Genomic DNA, 15546 nt, shown 5'->3' with positions numbered 1-15546 from the left:
CATTAGTTCAATTATTAATTTCAGTCGACAACCTAAAGTAAGCCATCATAACAATATGTAATGAAAATTGTTGCTTGCAGTGTTATATCTGAGAGCACTATAAAACCATAAAACATAGGAACAGAAGTAGATCATTCAGCCCATCAAGTCTGCTCCACTATTCAGTGACATCACGGCTGATCTGAAAATCATCAAGTGCATTTTTCTGCCTTTTTACTAATTAAAAATCCGTTCATCTGAACATTAAATATACTTAACCACCTCAGCAGGTCCCTGTGGTAAAGAATCCCACAGAGTCAGTACCCTTCGAGACAAGAAATTCCTGCTTATCTCCATCTTAAATGTGTGACTCCTTATTCTGAGGTTATGTCCTTTGACCCCAGACTTGCCCACAAGGAAAACTATCTTTCTGCATTGACCCTGTCAAGTCCTGAAAGATTTTGCATGTTTCAACCAGGTTGTCTCTCATTTTTCCAAATTCCATTGATTACAAGACTGATTGATTGAACCTTTCCCCATAAGACAGCTTCCCGCGCGCTTGACCTCCTACCTGGTATCAATGTACTGAAACTTGCCTGGACTGCCTCCAGTGTCAGTATATCTTTCCATAGATAGAGTCACAGAGTCCACAATGCAGCAAAAGGCACTTCAGCCCATCACGTCCACACTATTCCTGCATCTATTTACAATATCCCATATGTGATCCAAACAGTGCTCTGTATAGTTTCAGCAAAACCGCCTTAGTTTTTGCAAAACCTCCTTAGTTTATATTCCATTCCTCTTGAAATTAAGGCTAATATTTAATTTCACTCTCTATCACTTGCTGAACTTGGATATGCGTGTTTTTGTGATTTGTACGTCAAGGACACCCAGATCCCTCGGTTTTGTAGCTTTCTGCAATATTTTTTATATTTAAATAACCAAATTCTTCCTGCTAAATGTGATGACATACTGAAAACCAATGTAATGTTTATGTTATAGTACATATATCAAAAGGAAGAAAACTAAAATTTCCATATAGTCCTACATCAAATGAAGACACTGGCAATTTATGAGATTTGTTAAGGTAAATAAAACACAACAAAAGAAGAATACTGAACAAACAACTAATGCCCACTCTCTGAATGGGATAACATATGATCACACTGCACCCAAGTTTACAACATGATCCCTTGATGTATCAGTTCTTCAGAATACTTGTTACCTTGCTTTGGTCAACTGATATAGAAATACACAGAATTCAGTTTCAAGTAACTGTACATTATAAGGGAATCAACAATATTCTCATCAGTACATGCTTTAACAGATTGATAAAAGGGAAGACAATACTGTTTCTCATACTTTGCTGATATTGGGTTCAGTCCGTGCCAGAATTCTAGTTAATACACTTCAGGATTCTACAAGGATTAACATTAATATGATTAATCATTTGACTTTAAGTCTTTTTGGATAAATCTCGCGATCCATCCATGCCTGTCTTAATTGCAGTATACTGTGTACATTCTTCCTGTTGCCTGTGTGTCCGTCTTTTTTCTGAACTAAACAAATTAAGAGCTGCGTAACCCACGTTGTTTTCTTCGGTCATTTCCAGCATCTGTACCAATTCAGAATTTTATTAGTCCAATATTATTCCATTAGTTTTTAGATCATTAAATATAAAAATTAAGTATTTTGGTTGCAAGCTGTTGTTCATCACATTATGTTGGTCTAAGTTTAACTAGTTATTAATATGATACTTATGCTGAAAGTAGAACATCATTACATTTTATAATTGCATCAAACAATATGAAATCTTTTGGAATTAACATACTACTTGCTCATATTTCGCAAGTCCTAAATTGCAGTCTCGATGATCAGTGCATCAAGAAAGATTTATCAGTTAGTTGGTGGTTAATACATAAACTCAGGTACATTCACAGCCAGAAACAAAAGAAAATCTGTTAATGTTAGCATTGCAACAGTCAGGTATCTTTCTTGACTCAAATCCTTTTAGTTAAACTTGGGTGGTACAACTTAGAGTCATGACCTCGCACACAAGGTTAAAACAAGTCATCTCTCATTGTATTTTTATTCCATAACACAATTCTTTGTCTTTTAAGTTAAAGCATTACCTTCCACTGGGAGTCGACAAAATCTTGTCTCTAAATTGCTGAAGATGACTTTCATTCAAGATCAATGCATATCTATTTATTTTGTGCAATCAATACTTTCCTGTGCGCACTGCAAAATGGCAGTGGACATATTAATGATAATTACTCCCTAAATGTGAGTAGGTGCCATTTTGGTGCCCTGTTCATTTTTTTTATTATACATGAAAAGCTCACTATATCTGAGAATCTATTGTCAGTCATTTCAACTTCCATTCACTGACTTTTAACTCAACCTTTTAACTCATTTTGAGTGTCTCTGCTCTCTGCCCACTAGTCAGTTTTATGGTTTTGGTATCTTTGTCCATGTGTATTATGAATTCCAACTTATTCTCCTTGTTCTACTTGTATGACATCCATTGTTTGCTGATTCTCACAACACTGATTATGGTGACAACTGTTGTCTTCATTTGTGACTGTTGAACTTACTGATCTGCCTCATGTAACTCCAAATTTTTGTCAAAATCCCGGAATTTTACTTAAAGTTTTGTGGGCTGAACAAACCTTCTGTGAGATGAGAGGAGGAAACAACACACAATTTCGGAGTCTGGTTCTTTTCCCATATCCATCTGCTTCCTTGCAGTTCATACCATTCACCATTGCTTTGTTAGTTTAACAATTCACTGTGATTCAGATTATATTAATTTCCTAGAAAACTGAAATCCTTCATTTTGCTTATATTTAAAAAAAACAACTAATGCATATACTTTTGAATCTGTTGAGCTTGTAACTAATTTTATCTACTGTTTCTAATTTTGTCCACATTGCATTTGTATGATGACAACCGCACAGAAATCTCATGCAAATGATCTGCATCTAATTCAAACTCATTGATCATAAATTGAGGCCTGTGATTTTATTTTCCTTGCCAGTATCATACAGAAAAACATTAGGTTTTTCTATTGCAGTATTCAGTTGTTTCTGAAACAAATATAAATTTCTAACCTGAATCACCTCATCAGGACCTCTACACTGGTCAGATGTTTCTTTAGCTTGTTTGTTTTTCTGGTGAAGAAAATCACATTGCAGCGATCACCAAACATCTTTGTGAATGTCAAAACACATCTTTCACAGTTTAATTAAAATTAATGTATCATGTTCACAGTGTTCTAATCATTTCTTTCCACAACCTCTTTTAAGGACCAAATTTCTCCACTATTCATCAGAACTTGGACATACAATAAAAGAAATATATTGTGTTTCCTGTGCCACTTTCACTGCTTAATTACCCTCACATTTCTTAGCCTTGATGAAATGTGTAAAATGCAATTTATCAGAAGTAATCTCCTGTTTAACTGATATTATTACTACTGTATTCTACTGTTTTATGGATAAAATTCAATACTTGGTGTGTATCATTGTTTTGGTCCCAGAATTGATTTATCATTGATTGCTTGATACATGCAATTATAACTCTTTAGGCCTGGTAAGACCATTGTAGCCTCTTGATTAGCTCAATGGCTATGTACCCTCACATTTCAAAATGTATATTCATTCGTGGTATGTGGCCCCCACACACTGGATCAGTATTTGTTTCGCACCCTTGGTTGGCTTTAAGAATGTTCAGGTGACCTGTCTTTTTGAGCCAAAGCAATGCATAATTCTAATGAAAATACATTCCCCAACTAGCTGAAGTCAGTCAGCCAGTTGTTTCAGAGTAGTTAAAATACAGACATCCCCCTGCCACATTTTCAATGTACATTCTGTGAACAGAAATCAGGACAAATTTAACTTAAACAATCAACCGTTTGTCAGACTGATCTCCATAATTCGTCTAGCATTGTAAAGTGTTATGAAATAACACTTACACGATCAAAAAAGCTGTCACTATGGCCCAGTACTGCCAATGCAACTCAAATACTGATCTCATCATTCATGGATGGACAAATCAGTCAAACTGAGGGGGTGAGGCGAGAAGACTGCAATTTACATCAAGGTAACATTTGACATCTGGAAAAACTAAGTGAATCAAAATGAGGGAACACACTATCTGTTAATTACGTCTATCACAAGTAAAGATGACTGTGGTTGTTGGAGAGCAATCATTTTAGTCTCAGGCCATCATTGCATTAGTTACTAAGATTAGAGTCATGGGAGGAATTATTTTGAGCTTCTTGAACTATGACCTTAACTCCACCAAGAAGTTGGAATGTTCCAGCTGAATGCACAGAGCTCATGACCAGTCATGTTGCTGAAGTACTGAAACACTCCATGTCCATACTGGAATAACATTCGGGCCTGAGCTGATAAATAGCCAGCTCTGAGCTACTTACCTCATGCCTCTTCAAACATGCCTGCTACTTAAAAAGCACAAATTGAGACTATAAAGGGATATTCACCACATTGTGGATATGTGCAGCTCAAGTACACATATAAGCTCCATGCATTCTGAAGCAGTCTGCTTGATTTTTAACCCATACACCACTTTAAAACTTCAATCTCACCACTGTCAATAGATCATCTGAAAAAGTACTGTTGCACTCACTGACATATCTTGTTCTAAACCAATGACTCCTACAACCATGAAAGATAAAAGCAGTATATGATTGATTACACAATTATCTGAAAGTTCAGCTCCAGGCTGCAGTGGAATCTGACTTTTCTTTGACAGCATTTGATTTATATTCTATGGAGTTTGATTTAGACTATTTCAATCTGAAGATTTCAATGTTGTCACTTGCTGTGCTATATCTTCACCAGACAGTACATATGGCATTGAATTTTCAGTTAGAGTAAATACCAGGAAGCCCAATAAGCTACTTTGTCTGCTGGATTAAGTCAGTTATGTGAAAGGTGATAGGAAGAGAAGTAAGATCTTGAATGCAATCTTAAAATTACAAACTGTACTTTCTTTAAACATGGACCATAATGATTATGAAATTTAGAATAGGGGATTGAGTCTGGGTGGTTTGTCCCTTAGAGGATCAGTGAGACTTATTGGGCCAAATGGCCTGTTTCTACACTGTGGGGATTCGATGATTTATATAAAGGGTTTTCCAGAACTTCAGTCATGCTTGTGTGCATGTGTGTTGCTTAGTCTTGGCTATTTTACACATAATTTTCAGTCAAAGTCATTCCTGAAATTGATGATGTGCAATCAGAAAGTACAGCAGAAACTCAACAGGTCTGGCAGCAGGATACAGCAACAAGATTAACATTTACAGCTCTTTTGAACTCTTGAGGCTTCAAAAGAGTTACAAAGAAGTGGCATGTTGTCTTCAGCTAACCTTGCTTCTCTATCCACTGGTGGCTGCTATACGTGCTCAGTTTCTCCAAAACTTTCTGATTTAATTCAGATCTGCAACGGTATTTTGCTTTTAATCCAGTATTCAATAAATCTACCAACAATGGGGATTAGTGTCAATGTCTCTTCTTTCCCCACTCCTAAACCTGTGCAACAGAATAAAAATGGAGGTACGATAAAATGACAGACTGCTTCCACAATACAAAATAAATAACACACTTTCTATAAGGGTGTTAACATAATTGGACTTACCGTTTCTTCACATTGTCGAGCCATATCTTGATTTGGCCCTGTGCATTGGGAATATAATTTGCAAGACATTATTGTGTGCTTTCTTTTTACAGACCAAGCGAGAGGTACAGAAACATCCAACTTCCATGAAACATATCGTCTTAATTCATTATTGTACATAAATATAATGGATTGGAATCACTAGGCGCTCATAATTTTGGATCCTGAATTGGAGCTATACTTCAGCATAAACATGAAAAAGATGATAGCATTAAAAAAATTATAAGTATTTATTCATGTTAGTACAATGTGTCACCCAATTTTCTATCCTCGATTAAGATGAAATTAAGATGAAATTTTTGTACTCAAGTTAGGAGCTAGGCAAAAGTGAGGACTGCAGATGCTGGAAACCAGAGTTTAGGTCGGAGTGGTGCTGGAAAAGGACAGCAGGTCAGGCAGCATCCGAGGAGCAGGAAAATCGACGTTTCTGGAAAAAGCCCTTCATCAGAAATATTAAACGTCGATTTACCTGCTCCTCGGATGCTGCCTGATCTGCTGTGCTTTTCCAGCGCCACTCCGATCTAAACTCAGTTTAGGAGCTACTGACAATAGCATTTCTTCTTTACACATTGAAAATGTTCCGACAGCGTAAACATAGACCTCCTCTACCTTTGCATGAACGTGCCTTGCATCGCTTTCCAATGACCGCCCCCAGCACTAGACAGACGAGTCCGCCGACTGTGCACCCAATCGCCAAAATATCAAAATTAATGTCGATACCTAGAAGATTAATGAGGGCAGCTGGGAAGATTTCTGAGATAAATCCATAATTATCGATGTATACAACAATTGATTCATTTTGTGTCAGCATGAAAGCTGTAGAGTTAGCAATTGGATACTGCTCATGAAAACTAGAGTGAAATTAAAATATATCACAAGACAGATCGAAGCGATTAAACCTTTCCTCATTTTTACGTCATGCCTTGTTTCTTTGAATTGAAGCGTGGATGTTTTGGTTAGTTAAACTGTGCTGTTAGATATCGCCTTTGAAATCATTTACCCTGACATGAAATTGCTCGCCCCTACCCTAGGTTCCTGATGAATGGCTTATCCCAAAACATCGACTCTCCTGCTCCTCGGATGCTGCCTGACTGGCTGTGCTTCAGCAGCGCCACACGTTTTGACTCTGATCTCCAGTATCTACAGTCCTCAGTTCCTCCTACAATAGGATAGCACACTGCAGGCATTTCACAGTCTTAATCTTTTAACATAATGGGAGAAGTCCTTTCAAAATGGAAGAGATTCTGAGGCTTGATTAGATATGGAGCTTAAAGCGTGCCCATCTTCAATAGAAGTGTACCCTGTGTCAGGTGGAATGGTGCTTACTACAAACAGAAATTGTCAAAGCAAACCTGAGGACACTGTGCGACCATTAGCCATTGGGTCTGTAACTAATGAGTGGAAAAGTTTCAAGGCTATTCTCAGAAAGTTTCAAGAAACTTACTTGCTCAGAAATCAGCGAAGAGTTGGAATTAATTACAGAAAGATTAATTTATGTAAATATGAGTTTACCGAAAATGAGTTATCGCTAAGCGGTCATGGACAGAAGTTGAGAAGAAAAGAATTTGTAAATAGAAAGCCTGAAGTATAGCACAAACTAAAACAGAAATTGCTGGAAAAGCTCAGTAGACCCAGCAGAATGTGTGGAGAGAAATCATAGTTAATCTTCCTCAGAGCTGACCTGAAGTACATTTAGTTGGGAAAAGCGTGCCATCTCGGAGATAGTGCCTGATTTCCCACATATTACAGGGCACGGAGTCGACATGACTGAGCTGAGTTGCATTCTCTGAAAATTATCTTACACTAACATTTTACTATTTTGGATTTCTCACATGACTTTATTAATTTAGTCTTGACTTACACTTCTTCATATTATTTCATCATTAAATCTACGCTTAGCTGCTCTATGTGCTTTCCTGACATAATATTTTCAGAACAGCTTCTCATATAGTTTCATATCAGTTCATTAATTTTACAGCGTGATGTCAAACTCACTGCTAGCCAGTTTATAGCAGCTGAACGGTGTGTCTTTCCAACTCCCAGGTAAATGTCGTTGACCTCACTCATGATTTATAGCATCCAACCCTGAGACGAAGGTCAGATGCTTCTTAAATTGGGGACACCTCGGGAATTGCTTACAATTTATAACCTTCAACCCAAATCACTCCTTCGCAGATCAGATTCACGCAGGAGTTAACAACTTCCCAGACCGAACTGCTCCACTGTAGGTCAGAGGCCTTTCCATCTCCTCGTTAAGGTAATGGTGACTGTCTCCAACTGTTCCCTTCTCCTGCTCTTGTGTCTGAGTGCTCGTATCGGTTAGGCTCATCACTTTTTTGTGAGTTTGCATCGGATTATTTCGAACGTATGAAGAAAACGGGGTCCAACCTTTGGTATTTGAAACTCAAATTGGCCTACCTGCTCTATCTGATGATTGGTCCTTGTACTCCATTTGAAGTACCAGATCCCAACTTTTCAGTACATTATTATTCATTTTGCTATTTTTATTTTGGTTTTAAACACTTCTCTACTTCACTTAACCATTTCCTGAGCTAATGAATTCACATATGAATTTAGTTTATGAGTAAAGCATTTTTGCCTTAAATTCCTATTGCATTTGATTGTATCTGTCGATGTACACAGTCCCCATCTGCAAAGACATGGTTATCATGCAGTGTTTGAGAGCACAGATTACCACAGGCAGCACAATCCTGCTTTGTTATAGCCTGGAGTTTCAGGGATGTGGTCACGGCTGAGGTTCAGCCAGATGAATACCAGAAGGGACAGGCAGGCAATGAGGGAGCCCCCTCTGGTTATTCCCCTCTCAAACAGGTGCACCATTTGGATATTTTTTGAAGTTGGAGGACGACCTCTCAGGGAACGTAACAGCAGCAGCCAGATCAATGGCACCACAATTGGATCCATTGTACAAGTGATCGTCATAGGGGATTCTTTAGTCAAGGGCAAAATGAGTCATTTCTGTGGCCACAAGCAAGTCTCCAGGATGGTGTGTTGCCTCCCTAGTGGCAGAATTGCCTCCCTAGTAGCCTCTGAGTGGGCATAGGACATTTTGAAATGGAAAGGTGATCAGCCAGAGATCATGTTCCATACTAGAACACATGCCAAAGACAGGTAGTGAAATGAGGTGCAGCAAAGAGAAATTAAAGAGTAAGATAGGAAGATAAGATGGAGGGTTTATTGGGTTGTCAGCTAAAGATGACTCCACATGATACCTGCTCGTGAGGCCAGAAATAGGAAGATAGTAAAGTTGATGCATGATTAAGGAGCAGGTGTAGGGTGGAAATCTTCAGATACCTGGATCATTGGGATTGGTTCCAGAGTAGGAGGGGCTTGTACAAGAATGATGGGTTGAACTTAAACTGGAGGGACATAAGTATCTTTGCTTGGTTCGCTTGTACACTCAGGAAATGTAAACTGTTGAGACAGGGGATGCAAACTAGGGCAGCAGGCCAGCATATGGCGGAATTAAGAAGGAAGCAGAAGTCAAGTAAGTCTAATAGGAACAACAGGGAAGACCAGGTTAGTAAACTTGGTGGGACTTGTGGTCTTAAATGTAGATATTTTAATGTAAGATTCATAACAGGTAAGGTAGATAAGCTTAGAGTCTGAGCTTATGGAACTACATATTATAGCCAATACAGAGACTTGGTCGAGAAAAGGACAGGACTGGCAGCTCAGCATTTCAGGTTACAAGGTACGATGGAGAGGGACATAGAAGTGGTTGGAGATCTACATTACTAACAAAGGAGAATGTCACAACTGCACTAAGAGACAACATTTGGAAGGCTCATCCGGTGAAGCCATAAGGGTAGAAATCAGGAATAAGGAAGTTGCAGTCACAATGATGGAGTTACACTATAGGATTCCCAATAGCCAACAGGAGATCGAAGATCCAATATGTAAACCAGTCATGGAAAGATTTAACAACTTAATTGCATCCAGAAGGGCTTCATGAAACAATATGAAGCTATACCAACTAGGTAAGGGGCCACAATAGAGTTTGAATTGGTAATAAGCCTGGCCAGGTGTTCAAAGTTTGCGTGGGGGAACATATGGGAACAGTGATCATAATTCTGTAAGTTTAAAGGTAGTTGTGAACAAGGATAAAACTAGTCCTTCGGGGAAATTGTGAAATTGGAAGAAGTTAATTGCAACAGCATTAGGCAGGAGGTTGAGAAATTAGATTGGGGGCCACTATTTGAGGGTAAATCCATATCTGGTACATGGGAACCATTTATAGGTCAGTTTTTCTTTTTATTTATTCATTTTTGTGGAATGTGGATATAATGGCCAGCCAGCATTTATTGCCCATCCTTAGTTGGCCTTGAGAAGGTGGTGGTGAGTTGCCTTCTTGTACTGTTTTAGTCCACCTGTTGTAGGTTGACCAAAATGCCATTAGCGAGGGAATTCCAGGATTTTGACCCAAATTTTAGATCAGAACTTAGGACCAGCATGATCGTGTGAAAAGGAAAGATAAAGATGACAAAACGTGAGAACCCTGGATGATAAGAGATATTGTAAATTTAGTCAAAAAGAAAAAGGAAGCAGAAGTAAAGTTCAGGAAATTGCAATCTGCCAGGGCCCTTGAGGAATAGAAAAGAAGTAGGAAAGAATGAAAATGCTAAATTAGGAGCTCTAAAAGCGGCCTTGAGATGTCCTTATCAAGAGAATCCTAATCTATAACCATATTAGAACAAGGAGGGTAGCTCGGAAAAGGGAAGGTCGACTCAAGAAAGAAGGAAGGGATTTCTGCTAGGAGTCAGATCTTTAAGATTAGATTCCCTACAGTGTGGAAACAGGCCCTTTGGCCCAACAAGTCCACACAGACCCTCCAAAGAGTCACTCACCCACACACATTTTCCTCTGAACCTAACGCTATGGGCAATTTAGAAGGCCAATTCACCTGATCTGCACATCTTTGGACTGTGGCAGAAAATGCACGCACACACAGGGAGAATGTACAAACTCCAAACAGACAGTCATCCAAGGTTGGAATTAAACCTGGATCCCTGATGCTGAGGGGGAACAGTGCTATCCACTGAGCCACAGTGTAACTGCTGAGTGTTCTGCATTGATATTCACCGAAGAGAAAGACATGGACAATTGTAAGATTGTTGATATCGCATGGCATGCCAATATTGAGACGGAGGAGATGTTGGATGTCTTGAAAACATTATGATGGATAAATACCCAACGCCTGATGGGATCTATCCCAAGATACTACGGGAGGCAAGGGAGGAGATTGTTTTGCCTTGATGGAGGTCTTTGTATCCTCTTCAGCCTTAGGTGTGGTCCATAAGACTGAAGTAAAGCCAATGTTCTTCCTTTGTATAAAAAGAACAACAAGGATTATCAGGAAATTGTAAGCTATTGAACCTTGCATCTCCAGTCAGGAAATTACTGAAGAAGACTTTTAGGGTCAGGGACTTTTAGGGACTTTTACTTGCATTCAGAAAAGCATGAGCTGTATTAGGGAATAAGACTTGTTTGGGATAATCACCATGGCTTTGTGCAGGGGAGGTTTTATCTCAGAAATTTGATGGTGGGTTTAAAGGTAATGATAAAGGTAATTAATGAGGGTAGGACAGTTGTAGTAGTGTACATTGACTTTCCTCGAGCATTGAAGATTAAATCACATGGGCTCCACAGTGACTTTTTAAGTTGAATATAAAATTGGCTTGGTCATAGAAGACAAAGTTAGTTGTTCAGTAATATTTTACTGGCTGGATGCCTATGACCAGTAGTGTTGTGGAAGGATCACTGCTGGGAACTCTGTCATTTGTGATATAAATAATGAGTTCGGTGAAAATGTAAGCAGTCTGATTAGTAAATTCACTGATGACACAAAAATTGTGAATAGTGAGGGACGTTTTCAAAGAATACAGAAGGATGTAGAATAGTTGGAAAGTTGAGCAGGGAAGTGACAGATTGAATTTAATCCATAAAAATGTGAGGTGTGCATTTTGAGAGGTCAAATACAAGAGGAAATGATGCAGGAAATGTCAGGAACCTTCTGAGCATTGCTATACAATGGCATCTTGGGGTGCAATGTCCATTGCTCCCTGAAAGTAGCAACAAAAGAAGCAATATGGCATGCTTCCCATAATCAGTCAGGGTGAAAAAGTGTGGCACGGGAAAAGCACAGCCAGTCAGGCAGCATCTGTGCAGCAGGAGAGTTGATGTTTCAAGCGTAAGCTCTTCATCAGGAATGAGGTGTTCAGCCAGTCAGAGTGCTGAGTATATAACTTGGCAAGTCATTTTGGAGGTGTGTAAAACTTTATTTAAATCTCCATTTGAAGTCTTGCGTGCCATTTTAGTTGACGAACTGTGGGAAGGATCAGCAGACTTTTCAGAGATTGCAAAAGAAGTTTAGCAAGATGCTGCCTCTTTTAGACTGTATTAGCTACAAGGGGAGGTTATACAAACTTGAACTGTATTCACTCAAGCGTAGCACACTAAGAGGCGACAGGTGGATAGTCAGAGTCTTTTTTCCCCACGGGTGGAAATGTCAAATATTAGGGTGAATAAGTTTAAGGTGAGAGGGCAACATTTAAAAGACCTGTGTGAGGAAAATATTTCACAGAGAGTGCCTGGAACATTCTGCCAGGTTAGGTGGAAGAGACAAAAAGCTGCAGATGCTGGAAGAATACAGCAATCCAGGCAGCATGAGGAGGTGGAGAAGTCAACAATGACAACAATGTTTAAGAGGCATTTAGACAGACCATGAACAGACAGGGAATAGAGAAATCCAAACCATGTGAGGCAGATGGGATTAGTTTAGAATGACATCATGATCTGCACAGACTGGTTGGCTGAATGGCCTGTTCCTGTGATATTTACCCAGTTTGCATGCGCCTGTTCAGTACCGGAATATGTGGTATCCAATTACTACCTAAATAAAATTTGGCGCTCTAGCTTTATTCCTATGTGACTTCAGTTGTAATATTATTGGATATTTATATATGAGAATCCAGCCATTGGCTTCCTACCTGAATTAGATCTAGACTCCAAATAAACAGATAATTTCGGACTTTGGAGGGTGCTGTGAGATACCAAACAAATATAAGCGTTGTCTTTCTGGACTGGCTGTGATTCCTGTAGCGTACTGGAAGCTCGGTATAGCCCCGCATCGGTCAAGTACTCTGTAGATTTTATCCCGGTGGCTATCTTGCTTGAATTTTTGTACCAGTTGAATGTAATCCCCTCTGGGTAAAAGTCAACTGTTTCACACACGAGGTGTAGATCGATGTCTGAACTTCCATCAGGCATTTTGGAAAGTATCGTCGGGGTAGATGGTGGACCTGTAATGGGATTAAGAATAACATTGTTCAACGCCATCAATTTGGAACATCATTACCTCTCATAACCAACAAATAATACTGAGTATTTCTGTTTAATTAATTTGGAAAAATAAGAGTTACACAAGTGTCACTTTGTGCTCAGGCAATTGTTCTGTTCAGTGCAGAAGTTTTATGCAATTCATTTGGCTTCAAGGTGGTTAGCACAGCTGCTTCACAGCAGCCGGGACCAGGATTCAATTCCAGCCTCTGTATGGAGTTTGTGCATTCTCCCTGTGTCTGTACGGGTTTCCTCTGGATGCTACAGTTTCCTCTCACAAACCCAAAAATGTGCAGCTTAAGTGGATTGGCCATGTTAAGTTGCCCTGCAGCACACAGGAATATGCTGTTTAGGTGGAATAGTTATACTCATAGGTTTATGTCGAGCATCCATCAGTCTGTCGGAACCACTGGGAGTGCAATCCATGCGAGGTGATGTATTTTGGAAGATCCAGTTTTCGAGTGAACTTTATGGTAAATGGTAAAGCCCTGGGGAAAATTGATGTCCAGAGAGATCTGGGTGTTTTTGTCCATTGTATCCTGAAGGTGGCAACGCAGGTCGATAGAGTGGTCAAGAAGGCATATGGCAATCTTTCTTTCATCCGAAGGGGTATTATAAGAACTGGCACACTACAGTTACAGTTGTGTAAGACTTTGGTTCAGCCACATTTGGAAAACTGCGTACAGTTATGATTGGCACGTTATCAAAAGGCGGTGGATGCTTTGGAGAGGGTACAGAAGAGGTTCACCTGGATGTTGCCTGGTATGGAGGGGCTAGCTATAAGAGAGAAGTTGAATAGATTAGAAGGATTGAATAGATTTTCATTCGAAAGATGGTGGTTGAGGGGAGACCTGATTTAGGTCGACAAAATCATAAGAGGTATAGACAGGATGGATAGCAAGAAGCTTTTTCACAGAGTGAGTGACTCAATTCCTAGGGTCACGAGTTCAAGGTGAGAGTGGAAACTTTTCAGCAGAACTGGCGGAAAGTTTTTTCCACAGAGGGTGGTGGGGGCCTGGAACGTGTTGCCAGTGGAGGTGGTAGAGGTGGGCATGATAGTTTCCTTTAAGATGTATCTAGATGGACAGGGAATGAATGGGCACGGAGCAGAGAGATACAGACTCTTGAAAATTAGGCTACAGGTTTAGATAGAGGATCTGGATTGGAGCAGGCTTGGAGGGCCGAAGGGCCTGTTCCTGTGCTGTAATATTCTTTGTTCTTTGTTCCAGACTTTAGCTTTGGTCTTGCTTGACATGCTGTGATTTTGAATTTTTTTTTGTTTTCAACCAATTTTAGAATGTATTTTAATATTAATAATCAGCGAAATAATCTTATCGAGATTTCTAACAATTCCTTTGCCTACAGTGACACTTACTGTGGACAACAAGTCTCGTTCCAGTCCCGTTGCTGATCGCCGCTCTATTCTGACTGACTCCACAGTAATAAACTCCAGCATCTTCAAGACGGACGTCAAGCAGCTGTAAGGTGCCCTGACCCTTTCTCTTAAAATACCGTTTCCTAGCGTCGGAGGTCGGATGCAGAAATGTATTATCGCCCAATTTCCACCACAAGACATCGACCTCGGAATCATCAGGCGGAATGTTGAACGCACAAGTAACTGTTACACTTTCACCGAAATTCTGAATAATGTGTTGGGGCGCCTGTGACACCCGGAAATAGGAATAGCAAAAAGCTTTCAAAGAAAGAGAGAGAAAAAAATAATGCATTCTATTAATTCAACATTCAGATATGACTTGAAGACTTCTAATACGTCGAATGGTACAGTCGAGCAGGAATAAATATAAAGACCGTTTTAAAAATTGACTTTTTTCAGACAATACCTGTCCAAATCATCTCTAGGACCAACATGCGCTGAAATATTATCATACTGGATGAAGGAATAATCAATTCTTGCCAATAGACGGACGTTGTGGTGAATTTATAGCAGAGCGGCCTCAGATGGCGTGAGGTTCTGCACATTTGCATATACCCAATCATGAAAGAACTGGTGAAGTGCTGTGGTACATGTGAACTTTGAAAGGTTTGAGAAGTAACTACAATAAAGATCATACCAGTCAAGTTCTACCCAGCCTATTGGCTTACTGAGGTTTCTATTATAATAGTTTCCTGAAATATAAATATTTTGAGGTAGATGACCTGGATTTGAACATTGAGCGGTGAGGAACGAAAGCAAAGGCACTTCTGCCGAAACTAACCAACAAGCTGCTGTCAAGGCCAAAGGAAAATTGCGAAGTACTGCGGATGTTGAAAATATAAAACAAAGCGACAGAGTACTAACAGAAATATGAGATCGAGTTGAATCGTTGCATCTGCAATTGCTCCACCAGGCGATGTGAAATCAGCAAGTTTTTAATGGGTTGCCTTTGATTCGTGTGATAGTGTGAAGTCTTTTTTATCCGGACTCGATTTGATTTCAGTTTAATTTTATTCAGATTTTCATCAACGGACTCTGTAATATGTTTATACCCTTCGATAGATTGTTAT

General features: G+C 39.4%; 1 protein-coding gene across 4 annotated transcripts; it reads right to left on the bottom strand.

Annotated features, from left to right (window-relative positions):
* Window positions 1-851: 851 nt before the first annotated feature.
* On the bottom strand, window positions 852-14953 carry LOC122558695 (CD276 antigen homolog). Of its 4 annotated transcripts, XM_087995581.1 has the most exons (7): window positions 14883-14953; window positions 14417-14734; window positions 12693-13004; window positions 6292-6402; window positions 5644-5681; window positions 3093-3152; window positions 852-1594 (listed from the first exon to the last, which is right to left on the bottom strand). In XM_087995581.1, the coding sequence occupies exons 1-7, from the start codon at window positions 14926-14928 to the stop codon at window positions 1436-1438; spliced, it is 1044 nt and encodes a 347-aa protein (XP_087851707.1). In that variant the 5' UTR covers window positions 14929-14953; the 3' UTR covers window positions 852-1435. The 4 variants fall into 4 exon arrangements, with proteins under 4 accessions (XP_087851707.1, XP_043563424.2, XP_087851708.1 ...); XM_043707489.2 differs by lacking the exon at window positions 3093-3152; XM_087995582.1 differs by lacking the exon at window positions 6292-6402.
* Between the last annotated feature and the right edge of the window lie 593 nt (window positions 14954-15546).

Source organism: Chiloscyllium plagiosum, unplaced genomic scaffold (genome assembly GCF_037043375.1).
Source record: "Chiloscyllium plagiosum isolate Xiang-an unplaced genomic scaffold, Cpla_swu_hap1 HiC_scaffold_17, whole genome shotgun sequence".
Taxonomy (NCBI): Eukaryota; Metazoa; Chordata; class Chondrichthyes; order Orectolobiformes; family Hemiscylliidae; genus Chiloscyllium; species Chiloscyllium plagiosum.
This window is presented reverse-complemented; position numbering and strand designations above follow the sequence as displayed.